General features: G+C 46.2%; 2 protein-coding genes across 2 annotated transcripts; one reads left to right on the forward strand and one right to left on the reverse strand.

Moving 5' to 3' along the window:
• The first annotated feature begins 256 nt into the window (after positions 1-256).
• On the forward strand, positions 257-3,885 carry LOC119275769 (TLC domain-containing protein 5-like). Its single transcript, XM_037556675.1, has 5 exons — positions 257-678; positions 2,923-3,063; positions 3,189-3,308; positions 3,414-3,509; positions 3,612-3,885. The coding sequence occupies exons 1-5, from the start codon at positions 454-456 to the stop codon at positions 3,723-3,725; spliced, it is 696 nt and encodes a 231-aa protein (XP_037412572.1). The 5' UTR covers positions 257-453; the 3' UTR covers positions 3,726-3,885.
• A 161-nt stretch (positions 3,886-4,046) lies between these two features.
• Positions 4,047-11,723, reverse strand: LOC119275768. The gene is made up of 7 exons (XM_037556674.1): positions 11,395-11,723; positions 10,829-10,971; positions 9,891-10,162; positions 9,457-9,611; positions 9,080-9,342; positions 4,952-5,014; positions 4,047-4,601 (listed from the first exon to the last, which is right to left on the reverse strand). Exons 1-7 carry the CDS (start codon positions 11,669-11,671, stop codon positions 4,344-4,346), a joined length of 1,431 nt encoding a protein of 476 aa, XP_037412571.1. The 5' UTR covers positions 11,672-11,723; the 3' UTR covers positions 4,047-4,343.
• Positions 11,724-20,743: the final 9,020 nt, after the last annotated feature.

A 20,743-nucleotide genomic window follows, 5' to 3' on the forward strand; every position in this document is an offset into this window, starting at 1 on the left:
AGCAAGCGTCCAAAGGCAGATAAGTCTGGTACTTACTCCTACTTTTTTCAAAAAGGACCTCAGTACTATTCTTTTAGGACCTACTATTACTAATTACTTTTAGAAATTATTAGTAGTAGTCCCTACTCCTACTGTTTCAGAAAGGACCAAGTCACTGCGGCCTGGAACTGGATGGATCCCCCATTAATTTCCCAACCATCCTCTTGAAACCTCCATAATGGTTAATAATGAGGCGGCACACCAATATTCCGCCTACTGCTGCACATGGCCAACCTCGTGCTGGCTGCGCCCTCTCTTCCCCCCTGCCTCCCACCCTCCTACACCTAGCAGCACTATATCTCATCTCCCCGTCGCGGACTACCTACTCGGCTGGCGGCCATACCTCTACTTAGTTTATACCCGGATCCCCTTGCTTTGCGCGCGCTAGTAGGAGAGACTAGTCGCCGCCGCCATATGGAGGACTACGGCGGCGTGGCGAGCCTGGTGGCGTCCGGGGTGGTGTTCTGGTCGACGGCGTTCCTGCTGCTGCGGTCGTTGCTCCCCAAGCGCTCCTACGATTTCTGCAACCGCGCGGTCTCCACCATGCACGCCGTCACCGGCGTCGCCCTCGGCTGCCTCTCCGTGCAGGACTGGGCCTCCCCCGTCTCCCCCGTCGCCTCACCCTCCTCGCCGCGCCAGGTACGCACGCCACGCGCATTATTAGCTACCTGCTTAACTAATTCTGTTGCTGGTAGTTAGCGCCGTCCTCCCACTCGTCCGATATATATATGTATATATATATATATATATGTGTGTGTGTGTGTGTGTGTGTGTGTGTGTGTGTGTGTGTGTGTGTGTGTGTGTGATTTGTTAAGCTCAATACGCCGCTTAGTCAAAAAAATGTTGGTCGGGCTGAGAATATTGACGGCTTAGCGATGTCTGTGGTGTAGTATAAATTTAAACTCAAAGGAAACTTCGATGTTTAGCAACAGCACAAACCGTTAGACGCCACAGAGATATACTACTACTTCGACGACTAAGTCAATAACAATGGAGAAGGGAAAAATCTAGTTGAAAGTAGCGCGCGCGCTCTCTCTCGTTTCATTAACCTAAACACTTTCTCATTCGAAAGTGACGCAATGTTTTTTTTTAATTGTGACGCAATGTTTTTGGGCCCAGAATCGATGGAAAATGTACACAAGTTTACGGTGTGCATTTATGTTCTGGGAAAAAGTTATGTCGTCATGAATTTTTCAGATCGGATCTAGCTAGGTCATAGGGCATCTCCAGTGCCGTATCCTAAATCGGACTCTCTATCGGTTACCGAAAAAGGCTTTCGCCCTGCTTTATAGATAAAGTAATTGTCCAAGCCAAACATCGAACAAGGTTCATCAACACACACACATATACAGAGGTCTAGCACAACAAGTAGTCAAAAAGGGGTTAATGCTGAGGGCACAACTCAACAAGCCCTTAAAAATATAAAAAAACACGCACACGCGGGGTGCGGCAAAGCATCTAGTCGGGCTCCGTGGATGGCGGTGGGAGCGGGGGCGCCAAGCGGAAGGCCATCAAACGAAGGTCGGCAATGAGGGTGTTGATGACGTCGCGATCCTAGAGGCGGCTAAGCGGCCGCCAGAGCTGCAAATATCCACATATTTTAAAGATGGTGTCAGTAGCACGTCGGAGAAAGATGACTCTCTATCGGTTCACATACGCGTGATAGAGGAATCGGTCATTTGCGAGAATCATAAGTCGGTCCAGATGTTTGCGGGAATTATAGAAAACGGTGTCGGTGATGCCCTAATATCCTTCGGACACCCTATCATGAAAAGAATTCCTTTGAAGCATATCATGAAAGAAAAATAAATATATTTATCGTTTAGTACTCATATAAGGAGTATATCTAAATATTAGGCCCACCATTTGGTGAAATCTGTATCACTCATTGTGCATACTTCTAGGGCATGTCGTCCATTCGTTTCGGTTTACATTGTGCATTATAGTATCTATTTTAGTTTTTACGTTGTGTGTACTAGACGCTTAATTACGTCCTGTCCACACGTATAGAAGGTCACTCTCCAAAATCCAAAGACACAAGGACAAGGTCAGGACCGTGCACTGCATCTGCATGCAGAAGTTAATTCACAGAGTAAATGCCATGCATATGTCAGACTTAATTACTCTATCCACTGAAATTTGAACGTGTAGTCAGTCATGAAGTACGTGCAGACAAATAAAAAAGGTAATGCTATCTGGCTGATGTTTGCTGGAAAGGGGATGGGAAACGAACGTCTGACAGTTTTAGTCATGGTAATTTATGCTCGTGTTTGCTCAAAATTTTCTTCGTCACAGAAATTAAACCGTATGTTGTTCTAAAAAAGGGCCACCCTCAAACAACTAAAACTATAATCAAAATGTTCGCAAACATCACCTACGTTGGCAACATAAGAGGGTTTTAGAAGAAAAAAAACTATGCTAAAATAGATGTAAACAGTGCTCCTCCCCGCGTTACAGCTAGCCCATGCACATGCGGTACAGTTATAACCACGACCGTATACGTACTCCGTCCAGCGAACAGAACACTCGAGTAAAAGTTTCGTACTCCCTCTGTTCCTAAATATAAGTCTTTCTAGGATTTCAATACAAACTACATACAGATATATATAGACGTATTTAAAGTGTAGATTCATTCATTTTGCTTCGTATGTACTTCCTCCGTTTTGAATTACTTGTCTTAGATTTGTCTAGTTACGGAGGTATCTAGCACTAAAATGAGTCTAGATACATCCGTATCTAGACAAATCCAAGACAACTAATTCGGAACGGAGGGAGTAGTCCGTAGTGAAATCTCTAAAAAAACTTATATTTAGAAACGGAGGAAGTAGAATTCTTCTACTAGTGATTAGTGCTTAATCGATTAATAACTGCGGTAATTGTCAGATGAGGGCGCTGGCGGTGACGCTGTCGTACATGATCTACGACGGGGCGTGCTGCCACCTGAGCGGCGACGCGCGGCTGGACAACGCCCTGCACCACCTCATCAGCATCGTCGGCCTCGCCGCCGGCCTCGCCTACCAGAGGGTACCACCTTGAGTATTTCTTCTTCTTCTTCTCTATCTTCTAGCCTTGCATTCGGTGTGTATGTCGGTGGGTGGCTAATCTGATGAACGGAGCGGTTGATCTTGGCCGGCCTACGTGGCGTGCAGTGTGGGACGGAGCTGGTGGCGTGCCTGATCGTCACGGAGATCTCCAGCCCGCTGCTGCACCTCAGGGAGATGCTCAAGGAGATCGGCGTCAAGGACACGGACCTCAACCTCCTCGTCGACGTACGTATAGATATACAGTACCTCATGATCCTGCTCCCCCTCCCTCTGCCTCTCTGGCGGTGAAGTAATTACGTACTGCTTTCTGGCCCATGCATGGGTACGTAGATCCTGTTCGCGGTGACCTTCTCGGTGGCAAGGATGGTTTGCGGGACGTACGTCACCTACCGCACTGTCACGGCTGACAATCCCATCCTCATCAAGGTATGAATATAACCTTCCAACCAGGCCCAACCATTCACCGTTTCTGCGTCTTGATGTCATGTGTAGCAGTATGTACTTATTTCTGCTACTAATTTTCTCAAGGCGATGGCGACGAGCTTGCTGCTGGTAAGCGCCTACTGGTTCCTGAGGATCCTCAGGATGGTTAGGCACAAGATTGGGAAGAAGAGGCTGGCGTCCAAAGCCGCCAGCAAGTGATGATGCGATAACCTGTGTTTGCGCAATCATCGTTAAAAATGCAGATCATGTACGCGTAGCACATTAATTCTTAAGTAATTGTCTGATGCATGTATTCTATTCTAGTAGCAATTTCAGTTTCATTAATTAATGTGCATGAACTGTTTCACTCCCATGCTTACAATTCTACTATGAGTGATCATTCATGCTAATAAGCTCATCAAGGCTTTCAAACAATAGGCAGCAGAAAACAACAAACCCATGAAGTGAGGGTCGAAATAGCCCCCGAACGTTCACTGGGAGACATGGCATTTGCAAACATTTTTATGGCAAAGCACGTTGTGGGAATGTGGCAATTTCTTCAGAAACACATGGCAATTTCCAGCTGAGAGAATTTCAGATACTAGTATAGCTTCTATGCTTACACATTCTACATGGGATCATTCATGTTGATAAGCTCATCAAGGCTGACAAACAATAGCCACACAAAAGACAGAAAACAACAAACCCATGAAGTGAAACAACAAAGGGGATAGTGGTTGTAATTTACAGTTCACCTCGACCCGGTCTTGTTAAAAATCTGGATCTACATGTTAGCGCGAGGAATCAACGATGCTATGGTACACACCAAGATGAAGCTCAGGAATGAGAATGCTGCCGAGACTTGTGAAGAACTTCCTTCAACACTGTGGCGATGCGCTCGGCCATGTGGTGCTCCATGAACCTCTCCTTCACCCTGGCATAGCCATTGTTGCCCATGGAGGCCCTCTGCTCAGCATGACTTGCAAGCCTTACAATGTTATTGGCGAGAGGCGTGACGCCCTCCTTTCCAGCAGGGTGCAGAAGGCCAGTTGAACCATCCAAGACGATTTCGGTGGTCCCGCCGGCAGCCGTGCCCTGATATTGCAGTGCCATTAAAACTGAGTCAATGAATTGGCTTATGGAAGCATCAAGCACGCTACAGAAAATGCAGGCTAAGAAACAGTGGATGGAGGGGACCCAAGAGGTGCAGGAACTTGAATTTCGCACAGTAAATCCAGCCTCGTGACTGTCGACAATAACTCTAGATTCAGAGAAATACTGGCCCATGTTCCAGCCATTGCAGTAAAGGTTGATTGCCTGGCGGATAGACTGATGGCATAACTCACATGTGCACATGCATCCGTATCTAGACAAATCTAAGACAACTAATTCGGGACGGAGGGAGTATTTGTGAACAGAGGGAGTAGTAGAGAGGAGAATATTACCAGCACTGGCAACTTGAACGCCATTGCTTCTATCGTTATCCTTCCAAAACATTCTCCACGGGCCTGTGCATAAAGAACATATTACTGATTGTGTTCAGCAGAAACATGTCTTACGAATAACCTTTTTCATACTAGCTGTATAGATCTTAGAAAGAAATCAGACAAAATCAACAGACTTTTGCCCTGTCCCGCTGATATACCCTAAAGTAACTAAACAAAGTGGTTAAAGTAGAGAAGCAAGCAAGCAAACAAACAAACAAACTACTGTTAGGAGCTAGGGTTCTGCCGGTTCTAGGGCGGAGATTGTAGGGAAAAGATGGAGGAAGACGAGATCGAGGGCGCGGCGGACGGCGGCTGGGCGCCGTCCTTGCGTGGTGGAGAAGAGGCGGCAGCGGCGCAAGAGGCGGCTAGGGTTAGGTCTCCCGGCTCCCTAAGGGAAGCCGAGCAAATACTGATTGCTTCTTGCTTGATTAGATTGATACATCTCCTCTCCTTATATAGAGAGGTTTACTTGACTCCTAAGCAAACGACCCTAATAACAATAAGATAATTGGGCTAAGCCCCTAATAACGATAAGATAACTCGAGCCACAGCCCACTGGGCTAAGCCCCTAATATGCCGGTCATAACACTTCTCCCCGCCTGCACAAACAGCTCGTCCTCGAGCTGTAAGGCGGGGAAGCGCTTGCTGAACTCCTCGAGGTGATCAACCAGCGTCAAACACCTCCGCGACAGCTGGGGCGGCCAGGTCGCCGAGCCCGGTGGCAACGGCGTCCTCCTCAATGTAGTCTGCAGCCTCCAGGTAGAAGAGTCGGGGGCAGACGTGGCCGGGCATGTAGGTCTCGTCCCAGTTGAAGCACAACCCTTGCTGGCAACGCTCGAGTAGCTCGGCCGAGGTGAGCCGGCGGAACGGGCACTCCGCGGTCGCGGCAAGGGGTGCCACGGAAGCCTGAGCAAGCCGACCCTGCGCGGGAACATCTTGCCAGGGTGGCGGCCCGGCGGCCCGGGACGGTGATGCCTGCTGGATGGCCACCGCGCGGCGCTCGAACGCGCGGGCGTAGTACATGGCCGTCTGGAGGTCCTGGGGTCCCTGCAGCTCGACGTCCACACGGATATGATCTGGCAGACCGCTGATGAAGAGTTCAGTCCGCTGGTGAGCCGTCACGCCGGACGCGTGGCACGCCAGGGCCTGAAAGCGGTCGGTGTAGTCCTGCACCATAGAGGTGAAGGGAAGGCGGCCCAACTCCGCCAGCCGGCTCCCACGTATCGGCAGTCCGAATTGATGGAGGCAGAACTCGCGAAAACGCTCCCATGGGGGCATGCCGCCCTCGTCCTGCTCGAGGGCGTAGTACCACGTCTGTGCGGCACCGCGGAGGTGATAAGAGGCGAGCCAAGTGCGGTCCGACGCGAGCGTCCGTTGCCCCCAGAAGAACTGCTCGCACTGCCTGAGCCAGTTGAGGGGGTCCTCGGCGCCGTCGTAGGTGGCGAAGGCGAGCTTGGCGAAGCGCGGCGGTGTCTGAGCATGACCGCCGTGAGTGTACGGCTCGGCGGTATGGAGCAGCGAAGAGGATGGCATTAGTCCGGTGTGCACAGGTGGTCCGCAGGAAAGCGGTGGCCCGTCGAAGCCAGCGTGGAAACCCGCAGAGTCGGAGGGCCCGTCGTACGGCAGGGAGGGCGCCTGCTGGTCTGCAGCCATGGTGTAGACTGGCGGCGGTGACGTCCCGGCCAACCAGGCCGGAAGCTGGGACGGCGAGGGTGGGAACCGCAGTTGCTGAATCGGCACGCCTCCCTGCATGGGTGACCCGGGCCCCGTGCTGGGCAGGGACGGGGCCGGCAGCTGCGGTGGTACAGACCCGGGTGGAGTGGGTGGCGCAGCGAGGGCCGGGGTCGGCCACTGTGGCCATTGAGGCGCGGTAGCGAGCGGCGGTGGGGCCGGCAGCTGGGGCTGCGGCTGCCCGGACCCTGGAGGCGTCGGGGGCGCTGCGATCGCCGGTGCCGGCCACTACGGCCAGTGGGGGGCGGCGGCTGACCGGGCCAGTGGTGGTGTAGAGGCCCGATCGGCGCCGTGGTGGCCACGTACCAGGGTAGGGCGGCTGGCCCGCTCGCGGCGGTCGGCTGCAAGGGCGGCGCCTGCCCAGACCCTGGAGGTGTCGGGGGCGTTGCGATCGCCGGTGCCGGCCACTGCGGCCAGTGGTGGTGTAGAGGCCCGATCGGCGCCGTGGTGGCCGCGTACCAGGGCAGGGCGGCTGGCCCGGTCGCGGCGGTCGGCTGCAAGGGCGGCGGCTACCCGTAGGGCCCGGCTAGGTAGAGGCGTATGCCCTGGACGGCAGTGACGAGGTCGTTGAGGACCGCGGTCATCTCCGCCGGCGAGTAGATGGCGGCGCCGGAGGATGCGACCAGTGGCGCGGACAGGGAGAGCAGAGGCGCGGTGGAGAAGGCCAGCGGCGCGGTGGTGACGGTCGGCAGCGGAAGCGATGGGATTGGCGGCGGCGAAGACATGATCGGAACTGAGCTACCTGATACCAAGGTGTTAGGAGCTAGGGTTCTGCCGGTTCTAGGGCGGAGATTGTAGGGAAAAGATGGAGGAAGACGAGGTCGAGGGCGCGGCGGACGGCGGCTGGGCGCCGTCCTTGCGTGGTGGAGAAGAGGCGGCAGCGGCGCAAGAGGCGACTAGGGTTAGGTCTCCCGGCTCCCTAAGGGAAGCCGAGCAAATACTGATTGCTTCTTGCTTGATTAGATTGATACATCTCCTCTCCTTATATAGAGAGGTTTACTTGACTCCTAAGCAAACGACCCTAATAACAATAAGATAATTGGGCTAAGCCCCTAATAACGATAAGATAACTCGGGCCACAGCCCACTAGGCTAAGCCCCTAATATGCCGGTCATAACAACTACATTTAGCAATCCTCATTGTACCCAGCATGCTGAAAAATGATGCACTCTGATATGAGGTGGCGTGTGTCAGTTTCTGGTTAGAGTTGTGGAAATGTATTACTACCTCCGTCCCTAAATAGATGGCATATAATTTCAGTCAAAAAGTCAATGCTTCCTATGTTTGACCATGTATATATAGAAAAATGTGAAGATAAACAATTCCAAATCAATATCAATATATCCATCATTAGATCTATTTTCATAATCTATTTACTCAATACTATAGTTGTTGATATTTTCTTCTATATATTTGGTCAAACTTAGAGAGAATTCACTTTTTGACTGAACTTATACGCCATCTATTTGAGGACAGAGGGAGTATTCTAGAATAAATGGAATGTTTCGACAAGCAGAGTGAGCTCTAGTGAAAATCAGTCTACCAAATCATCAATTTATTGGATTAACAGAACGCTATCATGGAAAATGTTAACACTCAAGTGTGGAAAAGCTTTCACTCATGAACAAATCTTTCTCAACTATAGCCATATTGAATGTAATGTTTTCTCTACTGTAACATAAGTACTAGTGCCCTGGAAGTGACAACCATTTAATTATTATTTTCACAAATACACAAGATTGTGTACAATTTCATTGATAGGTAGAGAGTGAAACTCGCAAAACCACGTACACATTCTTAGCAGCATAATAAGTAATAAACTAATAACCAACATGGGTCAACATTACTGATAGGTTTGACTACTAACACTGATAGATGGTAAGCTATGCCTACAAGCAAGGCTATTACAGAACAACTTTAAAGAAAAAATAAAGGAGAAGTTTGTTTAAATGATACTCTCACATAAGGGATGTCCAATGACATTTCTTTGCACTATGTGCGTGGACCCTGGGTAATGCAACTTTTCTATGTAAAAACTGGCAAAGCAACGTAAGCATGCTACGAGAATAAACATAGGTTGCATAAATATTGTCCACACAAATAATGTGGATGGACTAGATTAAAGAACCTCATTGACTGATCCCCGGACCCTAAAAAATTAGCATGGATGGAGTCAACCTATAAGAGTTTGTTGTTCCCAGATTAAAATAAATGCTTATGAGAGGTATTTGAACGCTCTGCCCAAGTGGGAAAGATGCAAACAACGTTGCAAACATACATAGTGCATACAGTTCCATCGTAGCATACCATTGAAATGGGGACAGAAGAGAAAAATATATCCATACTATGACTCACCTGAGAGTTCTGGACAAGCACATCAATTGCAGCCAAATAAGGTGCCACTGCCAACGTCTTGTTCACAAAGTGAACACGGTCATGGATCCCATTCTTCGCCACAAATTCACGTAACTGTGTCTCAAACTTCGTCTGAGCACTCATATCACTTCCGACAACTACAGCATGCACTTTAGGCACTTTTAACTTCTGATGTTGGATGAGTTGCAGGCTCTGATGAAATGCTTGAAGAAATAAGTCTTGTCCTTTTCCCCGTGAAACACCTGGATTGCAAGATATTTATCAAGGACAATAGCATATAAGAGCATAAATCGGAGAGAATGATTGGTCCAACAAATATATAGTTTGGAAGTATGACTTTGGCAAACAAAACATACTGTTTATTATAGCAAATAGGAGATCTTCACTCCTAACTCCAAGGGACTCGCGTATATGTTCACGTAGGACTCTTCTTGCGACATTATCTTCGGCAACTTCTGTTAACTCTTTACTATTCCCGAGGTGAACAGCATAAGTTTGTGGCATCTGTATACTTTATGCGCAAGAACATTAGTAAGAATAAAGAAGCTGAAAGCAACAAAATGATCATTGTCTACAATATTCCATTGTGGAGTAAAAGCTCATACATAGGCATATAGCACAAGAAAAACATTTTAGATAGTAAAATTTGGAACTAAGTCACCACATACACAAGGGCCAGAGAGATAAATATCCACTGGACTAGTAATTCACATCAAACGCAAGAGTCCAACAGCACAAATGGTAGCATGGTACTCATAATGTAATGTACACAGAAGAAAGCTGCACATACTTTAGACGGTCATGAGTCCTGGTCTTCCAATATTCAACTGTTATATGAGAATCGATCATGGCTCCAGCAACCAAAGGAAGATGTTTCACATACTCAAGCTTAAAGTAATGTCCTCGCATTTCATGGATCCACCACAAAATCTTCGGAAGGACTTGAGGAACATTATCTTTTAGAACAGCATCGAGCCACTTGCCAGCAACAGCGGTGTTCAAGATAACCAGGTCAGCCTTAAGAGCAGTCTCAATTGCCTCCTGTCCCCTAGCAGGTAAAACCTGTGAAGCGACCATGTAAGTCGATGTGACTTCCTCTAAAATTATAAATTAGTTCCCTAGCATAAGTAAAATATTGCATTACAGTAGATTAAGTTCTTAATTTGGACATGCTTTATTGCCTTCAACTATGACTTATTCCATGACACTTCGAAATAGCAGTTTAGTACAATCACGCCGAATAAGATGAAACATGAACTTCATCACTTTCATATTTTGGATATGCTTTTTTCTACAACCTCGGGTGTGGTGCTTCAACAATAATTTATTCCACGACACTTTTTGATATAGAAATTCACTACTATCATGCCAAACAAGATGAAACATGAACTTTTGATCATGTGAAACATAGACGTGACAGAGATGAGAGGTGAGATGAGCTTTGCTAAAAAAGGCAATATCCATGTAAAAACTGCGACAGTGGAACAGGCACATACAAACCTTTCATCTTTAACCAGTGATATTTTTTCAAACATTTCTTGGTCATATAAAAGTAATACATGTAAACTCATCACAAGAATTATGTTCATATTTAACACATTTATATATTTTACAATACATTGCGATATTGCTTCCTGGAGACCTGGACATCGTCGAATGTACAAAACATCCGAAGTTTGCGACGGTAAGGTGTGATTTGTGAAAACAAATGCGGGACTCGGACCATACCTGCACTCCATGGTTCAACATCTTATGCTCCAAGCTATATGAAACATCATTTGTTCCTTCGGGTCGCTGGTTTGTTATCCACACGACTTGACAACCAACCTGCCGCAGAAGAAATGCCAGCTCCATCAGTAATAACGGTCCACCTGCACAAAACAGAAGTATCTCCAATAAAACTGGTTTATAAACAAAATAATGGCAATACCACACCAATTTAGAGATCTCTGCCGATGAAATGCAGCAAATCTCATAAAAGACTCGAAGGCCCCACTCTTCAAACTTATGAGCAACTACACCAGAGTGAAATATTCAGCAACATTCGTTTATAGTCTGTGATGTTTTTTTTTTCAGGGATCTTGAGTTAGCCTGAACATTCCAAGCAAACATTTCACCAACCTATCTTAATTTCTCTGTTTATTACCTCGGAATATACATAATTCCTAGTATCCCGAATCGCTGGGGCACCGCAGTGAACTAAATTCATGTACATATCTCGCGATGGTATCATGGTACAGCGTTTGCTCAAACCAGCACGCAAGGGAAAAGTGAAGCACACCGCGATTAGTTACCGGAGAGGGAGAGTTCGTGGGAGACAAGCAGCACGAGCTTGGACTTCATGAACCCGAGGGGGCTCGAGGCAGCATCGCCAGCTTGGGCGGTAGCGACGTCTACAGGATCCCCTCGGGTATCGCATGGGCCGACAGGGCCGCCGCGGAGGACATAGCCGGCGGTGAAGGCGGAGGCGGCCACGGCGACGAGGAGCAGGAGGAGGAGGCGGGTCCGGTGGTGGGCAGGGCCGCGGCCGCCGGCGGCCGACGCAGCCGCGGATGGAGGAGGTTTCGCCATCGCCGCCAGGAGAGAACGGGGCGGCGGCGAGATTAGATTGAACGAACGGTCTTGATTTGGCGATCGGTATTTTGAGAAATTGGGATTCTGGTGTAGTGGTATTTTTGCCGGGCATCCAAACGTTTTGACATCGCACTTTTTGTGCAACAACAGAATAATAATGTGCAATAACAGGACAAAATTTAAATATATAATATTCTTGTTGCTGGCAAGCTCACTCAAAAAATCTTCTCGCAATATTGTCCTCAACCCCTCAAAAAATCTTCTCGCAATATTGTAAACAACCCCTGTTGGCTAGGAGCTCCACGAGTGGTCATCTCCCACCTGATCGTCTCAAGCAGCCACTCACGTGTGAACCTGGTAGACAGCGACTACTGCCATCGGCCCCCGCGTCATGCGTCGAGCGTTCCGCCGTCGGCCACTCTGGCCCCGGCGTCCACCCTCCCCTTCTCCCGCCGTCGGCCGCTCCGGCCCCGGCGTCCACCCCATCTCCGTTGTCGGCCTCTCCGGTCCGGCGCCCTCAGCTCCACGCCTCGCCCACCCTCCTTTCTTTCCTCCCCTCCTAGGTCCCCGGTTCCCTCCTCCCCATGGCGGCCAAATCCGCGAGCCCGGAGTTCGTTTCCTTGGCGTAACCCCGCTCGCATCTGGTGGTCTCTGGCCTGGGGCTGTCTGGCTCGCTGGGAGTCCAGTCGTCTTGGAGTGCATCGGCCTCGGCCCGGACCAGGGATGTGGAGGTGCGTCGATGGCGGCCAGCCGGAGGCTAGCTGGCGCAAGCCAGGGCCGTCTCACAAGGCTCGCTGGTGTCGGCGCAAGGTGTTGCGGCGGTCTGAGGCAGCCCGTGGTGCGCCGCGGCCGCCGTTGGCCTCCTAGTCGGAGCGTGACAGACCCCCATGCTTCAACTGCTTTCGGGATGGGCACCACAAGCAAGACATCGCTTTCCCGCCACTGTGCATCCGCTGCAATATGGAGGGTCACTCGCTGGGCCAATGCAAGAGGCCTCGCAGCCCTGTCCCCGTGGAAGAGCTTCGTTAGGCGGCCATTGACAAGGTGGCCAGGTCGGCCCTGGAGCACTCGTCAGCCAGGCTCATGGGGCGGATTTCGTTGGTTCCTAGACAGGATGCGATGTCGACTCCGCCGGCACGATCATTGTCGGGTGTCCCTACGATCAGCCCTATGCCCGAACAGCCGACGGTGCCGGTGGAGGGCGGAGACATCTGTGTCCTTCGTCGCTCCCCAACCATGGATGACATGGAGGCCAGGCTGTGGCTTGCCGCGGTGGTCTATGTTGGTGGGGCGCGGCCGCCGGTGTCCCGCGTGGAGGCAGCGGAAGCAATTTCGGTGCAGCTGGGCATTCCGCGGCACAAGTTCTCCGTCCACCGATACCACCCTAAGGATTTCCTAGTGGTCTTCGCCACGCCGGAGCTACGCAACTTCACTACTTGTGTTGATTCCATTGAGCACTCTGGTTTCAAGTTGTTTCTTCGGCCTTGGCTGCGTCAAGCTCAAGCCTCGGCGAGGGTCATGCGGGTTCTGGTGGACATCATGATCGAGGGCATCCCGTCGCATGCCTGGGAGTGCAAGACGGCGGCCAAGATCCTGGGTGCCTCGTGTGACATCGTCAGCCTTGCCCCGGAGACCGCTAGCCGTGAAGATTTATCGGTGTTCAAGCTCCGGGCATGGTGTCGTGGCCCGGATCTCGTTCTAGTGCAGAAGCGGATTTGGATTCCCGAGCCGCCGGAGGACATTACGTGCCAGGCTTGCAGCCGCCTTTTGGAGTACCCCACCTTGATAAAAATTGGGCGCATGCGTGATTTCACCCCGCTGGAGAACTGGCGTCAGCCGGCTAGCTCAGATGGGAGCGGGCAGAGCGGTCTGCCGGACGACTCGGATGACTCTTTTGCTGGTGGAGGGACCCAAGTTCTGTCGTGGACGAGAGGCGTCCTGCTACCTCTTGAGCTTGTGTTGGTTTTTCCCTTGAAGAGGAAAGGGTGATGCAGCAAAGTAGAATAAGTATTTCCCTCAGTTTGAGAACCAAGGTATGTATCTGCACAAACAATCAACAAACTTGCACCCAACACTGTAAGGGGTTGTCAATCCCTTCACGGTTATTTGCAAAAGTGAGATCTGATAGAGATAGATAAACGGTAAAGTAAATTATTTTGGTTTTTTTGGTTTATAGACTGGAAAGTAAAGATTGCAAAGTAAAGAAACGGCGACAGAAATTGGCAAGTTGACGGGAAACTAAGATGATGTAAAATAGACCCAGGGCCATAGGTTTCACTAGTGGCTTCTCTCAAGATAGTAAATATTACAGTGGGTGAACAAATTACTGCCGAGCAATTTATAGAAGAGCACATCATTATGACGACATCTAAGGCAATGATCATGAATATAGGCATCACGTCCGTGTCAAGTAGATTGAAACGGTTCTGCATCTACTACTATTACTCCACACATCGACCGCTATCCAGCATGCATCTAGAGTATTAAGTTCATAAAGAACGGAGTAACGCATTAAGTAAGATGACATGATGTAGAGGAATTAACTCAAGCAATATGATGAAAACCCCATCTTTTTATTCTCGATGGCAACAATACAATACGTGCCTTGCTGCCCCTACTATCACTGGGAAAGGACACCACAAGACTTAACCCAAAACTAAGCACTTCTCCCATTGCAAGAAAAACCAATCTAGTAGGCCAAACTAAACCGATAATTCGAAGAGACTTGCAAAGATATCAAATCATGCATATAATAATTCAGAGAAGACTCAAATAATATTCATAGATAATCTGATCATAAATCCACAATTCATCGGATCTCAGCAAACACACTGCAAAAGAGTATTACATCGAATAGATCTCCAAGAACATCGAGGAGAACATGGTATTGAGAATCAAAGAGAGATAAGAAAACATCTAGCTACTAGCTATGGACCGTAGGTCTGAGGTAAACTACCCACGCTTCATCGAAAGGGTAATGGTGTTGATATAGAAGCCCTCCGTGATCGAATCCCCCTCCGACAGGACGCCGGAACAGGCCCCTAGATGGGATCTCATGGGTACAGAAGGTTGCGGCGGTGGAAAAGTGTTTTCATGGCTCCCCTTGATGTTTTGGGGGTATAAGAGTATATATAGGCGAAGGAGCTAGGTCAGGAGACCCCCACGAGGTGGGGGGCGCGCCCTCCACCCTCGTGGACACCTCGTTGCGTCTTTGACTTCATCTCCAAGTCTACTGGCTTGCTTCTGGTCCAAGAAAGATCATCGCGAAAGTTTCATTCCGTTTGGTATCCTTTTCTGCGAAACTCTAAAACAGGCAAAAAAAAGAAACTGACACTAGGCCCTCGGTTAATAGGTTAGTCCCAAAAAAAATATAAAATAGCATATAAATGCATATTAAACATCCAAAATAGATAATATAATAGCGTGGAACAATAGAAAATTATAGATACGTTGGAGACGTATCAAGCATCCCCAAGCTTAATTCCTGCTCGTCCTCGAGTAGGTAAATGATAAAAACAGGATTTTTGATGTGGAATGCTACCTAACATGTTTATCCATGTAATTCTCTTTATTGTGGCATGAATGTTCAAACCCAAAAGATTCAAAACAAAAGTTTAATATTGACATAAAAACAATAATACTTCAAGCATACTAATAAAGCAATCATGTCTTCTCAAAATAACATGGCCAAAAAAAGCTATCCCTACAGAATCATATAGTCTGGCTATGCTCTATATTCATCACACAAAATATTTAAATCATGCACACCCCCGATGACAAACCAATCAACTGTTTCATACTTTTGATGTTCTCAAATTTTTCAACCTTCACGCAATACATGAGAGTGAGCCATGGATATAGCAGTATGGTGGAAGAGAATATGGTGGTTGTGAAGAAGACAAAAAGGAGGAAGATAGTCTCACATTAACTAGGCATATCAACGGGCTATGGAGATTCCCATCAATAGATATCAATGTGAGTGACTAGGGATTGCCATGCAACGGATGCACTAGAGCTATAAGTGTATGAAAGCTCAAATAAGAAACTAAGTGGGTGTGCATCCAACTTGCTTGCTCGCGAAGACCTAGGGCAATTTGAGGAAGCCCATCATTGGAATATACAAGCCAAGTTCTATAATGAAAAATTCCCACTAGTATATGAAAGTGACAAATAGGAGACTCTCTATCATGAAGATCATGGTGCTACTTTGAAGCACAAATGTGGAAAAAGGATAGTAACATTGCCTCTTCTCTCTTTTTTTCTCATTTTTTTCTTTTCTTTTTTTTTCTTTTTTTCTTTCCCTTTCCCTTTTTTCTCTCTTTTTATATTTTTTATTTTTTGTCCGGAGTCTCATCCCGACTTGTGGGGGAATCATAGCCTCCATCATCCTTTCCTCATATGGGACAATGCTCTAATAATGAAGATCATCACACTTTTATTTACTTACAACTCGAAAGTTACAACTCAATGCTTAGAACAAAATCTGACTCTATGTAAATGCCTCCAGCGGTGTACTGGGATGTACAATGAATTAAGAGTGACATGTATGAAAGAATTATGAAAGGTGGCTTTGCCACAAATACAATGTCAGTTACATGATCATGCAAAGCAATATAGCAATGATGAAGTGTGTCATAATAAACGAAACGGTGGAAAGTTGCATGGCAATATATCTCGGAATGGCTATGGAAATGTCATAATAGGTAGGTATGGTGGATGTTTTGAGGAAGGTATATGGTGGGTGTATGGTACCGGCGAAAGTTGCGCGACACAAGAGAGGCTAGCAATGGTGGAAGGGTGAGAGTGCGTATAATCCATGGACTCAACATTAGTCATAAAGAACTCACATACTTATTGCAAAAATCTATTAGTTATCAAAACGAAGTACTACACGCGTGCTCCTAGGGGGATAGATTGGTAGTAAAAGACCATCGCTCGTCCCCGACCGCCACTCATAAGGAAGATAATCAAAAAATAAATCATGCTTCGACTTCATCACATAACGGTTCACCATACGTGCATGCTACGGGAATCACAAACTTTAACACAAGTATCTCTCAAATTCACAACTACTCACTAGCATGGCTCTACTATCAGCATCTTCATATCTCAAAACAATCATAAAGAATCAAACTTTTCATAGTATTCAATGCACTTTATATGAAGGTTTTTATTATAACCATCTTGGATGCCTGCCATATATATTAGGACTAATTTTATAACCAAAGCAAATTACCATGCTGTTCTAAAAGACGCTCAAAATAATATAAGTGAAGCATGAGAGTTCATCAATTTCTATAAAATAAAGCCACCGCCGTGCTCTAAAAAGATATAAGTGAAGTACTAGAGCAATATTTTTTAGCTCAGAAGATATAAGTGAAGCACATAGAGTATTCTAATAAATCACGATTCAAGCGTGTCTCTCTCAAAAGGTGTGTACGGCAAGGATGATTGTAGTAAACTAAAAGGAAAAGACTCAAATAATACAAGACGCTCCAAGCAAAACACATATCATGTGGTGAATAAAAATATAGCCTCAAGTAGAGTTACCGATAGACGAAGACAAAAGAGGGGATGACTTCTGGGGCATCCCCAAGCTTAGGCTTTTGGTTGTCCTTGAATATTACCTTGGGGTGCCTTGAGCATCCCCAAGCTTAGGCTCTTGCCACTCCTTATTACACAGTCCATCAAATCCTTACCCAAAACTTGAAAACTTCACAACACAAAACTCAACAGAAAATCTCATGAGCTCCGTTAGTATAAGAAAATAAATCACCACTTTAAGGTACTATTGCAAATTCATTATTTATTTATATTGGTGTAATATCTACTGTATTCCAACTTTTCCATGGTTCATACCCCCCGATACTACCCATAGATTCATCAAAATAAGCAAACAACACGCAAAAAACAGAATCTGTGAAAAACAGAACAGTTTGTAGCAATCTGTAACTCTCGAATACTTGTATAACCCCAAATATTCTGAAAAATTAGGAAAACCTGAGAAATTTGTGTACCAATCCAGATCAAAAAGAATCATATCAAAATCACTTTTTTTGAATTATGAAAATTATTTTCCTGGGTGCAAAAGTTTCTGATTTTTAGCAGGATCAACACAACTATCACCGTAAACTATCCTAAAGGTTTAACTTGGCACAAACACTAATTAAAATATAAAACCACATCTAACCAGAGGCTAGATGAATTATTTATTACTAAACAGGAACAAAAAGTAAAGAGCAAAAAATAAAATTGGGTTGCCTCCCAACAAGCGCTATTGTTTAACGCCCTTAGCTAGGCATTGATAATTTTAATGATGCTCACATGAAAGACAAGAAGTGAAGCACAAAGAGAGCAGCATATAGCACGTGACAAACAAATATAAGTCTAACATACTTCCTATGCATAGGCATCTTATAAGCAAACAAATTATCAAGGCAAGCAAAAACTAGCATATGCAAAGAAGAAGAAAGAGACGCTAGCAATCTCAACATGAAGAGAGGTAATTTAGTAACATGAAAATTTCTACGACCATATTTTCCTCTCTCATAATAATTACATGTAGGATCATAAGAAAATTCAACAAAATATCTATCACAAAACATATTCTCAACACGAACCACATGCATGCAAAGTTGACACTCTTCCAAAATAGTGGGACTATCATTAACTAAAGTCATGACCTCTCCAAACCCACTTTTATCAAAAAAATCATAAGATCGAACATTCTCCAAATATGTGGGATCTAAAGTTGACACTATTCCAAACCCACTTTCAATATTATTGCAAACATTATTATCAATCTCATATTCATCATAGGGCTTAAATAAATTTGCAAGATCATAAGAAGAATCACCCCGATCATGATCATTGCAACAAGTAATAGACATAGCAAAACTAGCATCCCCAAGCTTAGGGTTTTGCATATCATTATCACAATTAACCTTAATGGAATTTATAATAACATCATTGCAGTAATGCTTTTATTCAAAGATCTATCGTGATCACTTCATAAAGCACTTCATCAAAAATTTCGGATTCACGGATTTCAAGCAAAACCTCATAAAGATAATCTAGTGCACTCAAATCACTAGAAATTGGTTCATCATAATTGGATCTCTTAAAAAGATTAGCAAGTGGATGGGGATCAATAAACTTTTAGCAAGCAAAGATGCAAGCAAAAATAAAGCACATGGTAACACAAGCAAACAAAAGATCAAACGGAAGAAGGGCGAAGAAAAGGCAAATCTTTTAGAAAATCTTTTAGAAATGGGGGAGAGGAAAACGAGAGGCAAATGGCGAATAATGATGCAAGAGATGAGAGTTTATGATGGGTACTTGGTATGTCTTGACTTGGCGTAGATCTCCCCGGCAACGGCGCTAAAAATTCTTCCTGCTACCTCTTAAGCTTGCGTTGGTTTTTCCCTTAAAGAGGAAAGGGTGATGTAGCCAGGTAGAGTAAGTATTTCCCTCAGTTTGAGAACCAAGGTATCAATCCAGTAGGAGACTACGCACAAGTCACCGAATACCTGCACAAACAATCAACAAACTTGCACCAACGCGGTAAGGGGTTGTCAATCCCTTCGCGATTATTTGCAAAAGTGAGATATGATAGAGATATATAAATGGTAAAGTAAATATTTTTGGTTTTTTTGGTTTATAGATTGGAAAGTAAAGATTGCAAAGTAAAGAAACGGCGACAGAAATTGGCAAGTTGATGGGAAACTAATATGATGCAAAATAGGCCCATGGGCCATAGGTTTCGCTAGTGGCTTCTCTCAAGATAGTAAATATTACGGTGGGTGAACAAATTACTGCCGAGCAATTGATAGAAGAGCGCATAATTATGATGACATCTAAGGCAATGATCATGAATATAGGCATCACGTTCGTGTCAAGTAGACCGAAACGATTCTGCATCTACTACTATTACTCCACACATCGACCGCTATCCAGCATGCATCTAGAGTATTAAGTTAATAAAGAACGGAGTAACGCATTAAGTAAGATGACATGATGTAGAGGAATTAACTCAAGCAATATGATGAAACCCCCATCTTTTTATCATCTATGGCAACAATACAATACATGCCTTGCTGCCCCTACTGTCACTGGGAAAGGACACCGCAAGATTGAACCCAAAGCTAAGCACTTCTCCCATTGCAAGAAAAACCAATCCAGTAGGCCAAACTAAACCGATAATTCGAAGATACTTGCAAAGATATCAAATCATGCATATAAGAATTCAGAGAAGACTCAAATAATATTGATAGATAATCTGATCATAAATCCACAATTCATCGGATCTTGGCAAACACACCGCAAAAGAGTATTACATCGAATAGATCTCCAAGAACATCGAGGAGAACATGGTATTGAGAATCAAAGAGAGAGAAGAAGCCATATAGCTACTAGCTATGGACTCGTAGGTCTGAGGTAAACTACTCACGCTTCATCAGAAGGGTAATGGTGTTGATATAGAAGCCATCCGTGATCGAATCCCCCTTCGGCAGGATGCCGAAAAAGGCCCCCAGATGGGATCTCACGGGTATAGAAGGTTGCGACGGTGGAAAAGTGTTTTCGTGGCTCCCCCTGATGTTTTTGGGGTATAAGAGTATAGGCAAAGGAGCTAGGTCAGGAGACCCATGAGGGGCCCACGAGGTAGGGGGCGCGCCCTACCCCCCTGGGCGCGCCCTCCACCCTAGTGGCTGTCTCGTTGCGTCTCCAGCTTCATCTCCATGACTCCTGGTTTGCTTCTGGTCCAAGAAAGATCATCGTGAAAGTTTCATTCCGTTTGGACCCTGTTTGGTATTCCTTTTCTGCAAAACTCTAAAACAGGCAAAAAAATAGAAACTGGCACTAGGCCCTCGGTTAATAGGTTAGCACCAAAAATAACATAAAATAGCATATAAATGCATATTAAACATCCAAAACAGATAATATAATAGCATGGAACAATCAAAAATTATATACGTTGGAGACGTATCATGTCCCGAACAGTTGTGGTAGCGTCGGGCCGGTGGCCGTCGCCGGCACGGGTGGAGGAGGCCGTACGTACTACCAGGCCCT

This window comes from Triticum dicoccoides, chromosome 3B (genome assembly GCF_002162155.2).
Source record: "Triticum dicoccoides isolate Atlit2015 ecotype Zavitan chromosome 3B, WEW_v2.0, whole genome shotgun sequence".
NCBI classification, from domain to species: Eukaryota; Viridiplantae; Streptophyta; class Magnoliopsida; order Poales; family Poaceae; genus Triticum; species Triticum dicoccoides.

Coding starts and splice junctions, on each gene's coding strand:
- LOC119275769 (XM_037556675.1), top strand. CDS start 454: ATGGAGGACTACGGCGGCGTGGCGAGCCTGGTGGCGTCCGGGGTGGTG. Junction 3,309..3,413: donor ACCTCAACCTCCTCGTCGAC/GTACGTATAGAT, acceptor ATGGGTACGTAG/ATCCTGTTCGCGGTGACCTT. Junction 3,510..3,611: donor ACAATCCCATCCTCATCAAG/GTATGAATATAA, acceptor AATTTTCTCAAG/GCGATGGCGACGAGCTTGCT.
- LOC119275768 (XM_037556674.1), bottom strand. CDS start 11,671: ATGGCGAAACCTCCTCCATCCGCGGCTGCGTCGGCCGCCGGCGGCCGC. Junction 10,972..11,394: donor CCACGAACTCTCCCTCTCCG/GTAACTAATCGC, acceptor TGTTTTGTGCAG/GTGGACCGTTATTACTGATG. Junction 4,602..4,951: donor CGTTCAAGTTGCCAGTGCTG/GTAATATTCTCC, acceptor CTGCAATATCAG/GGCACGGCTGCCGGCGGGAC.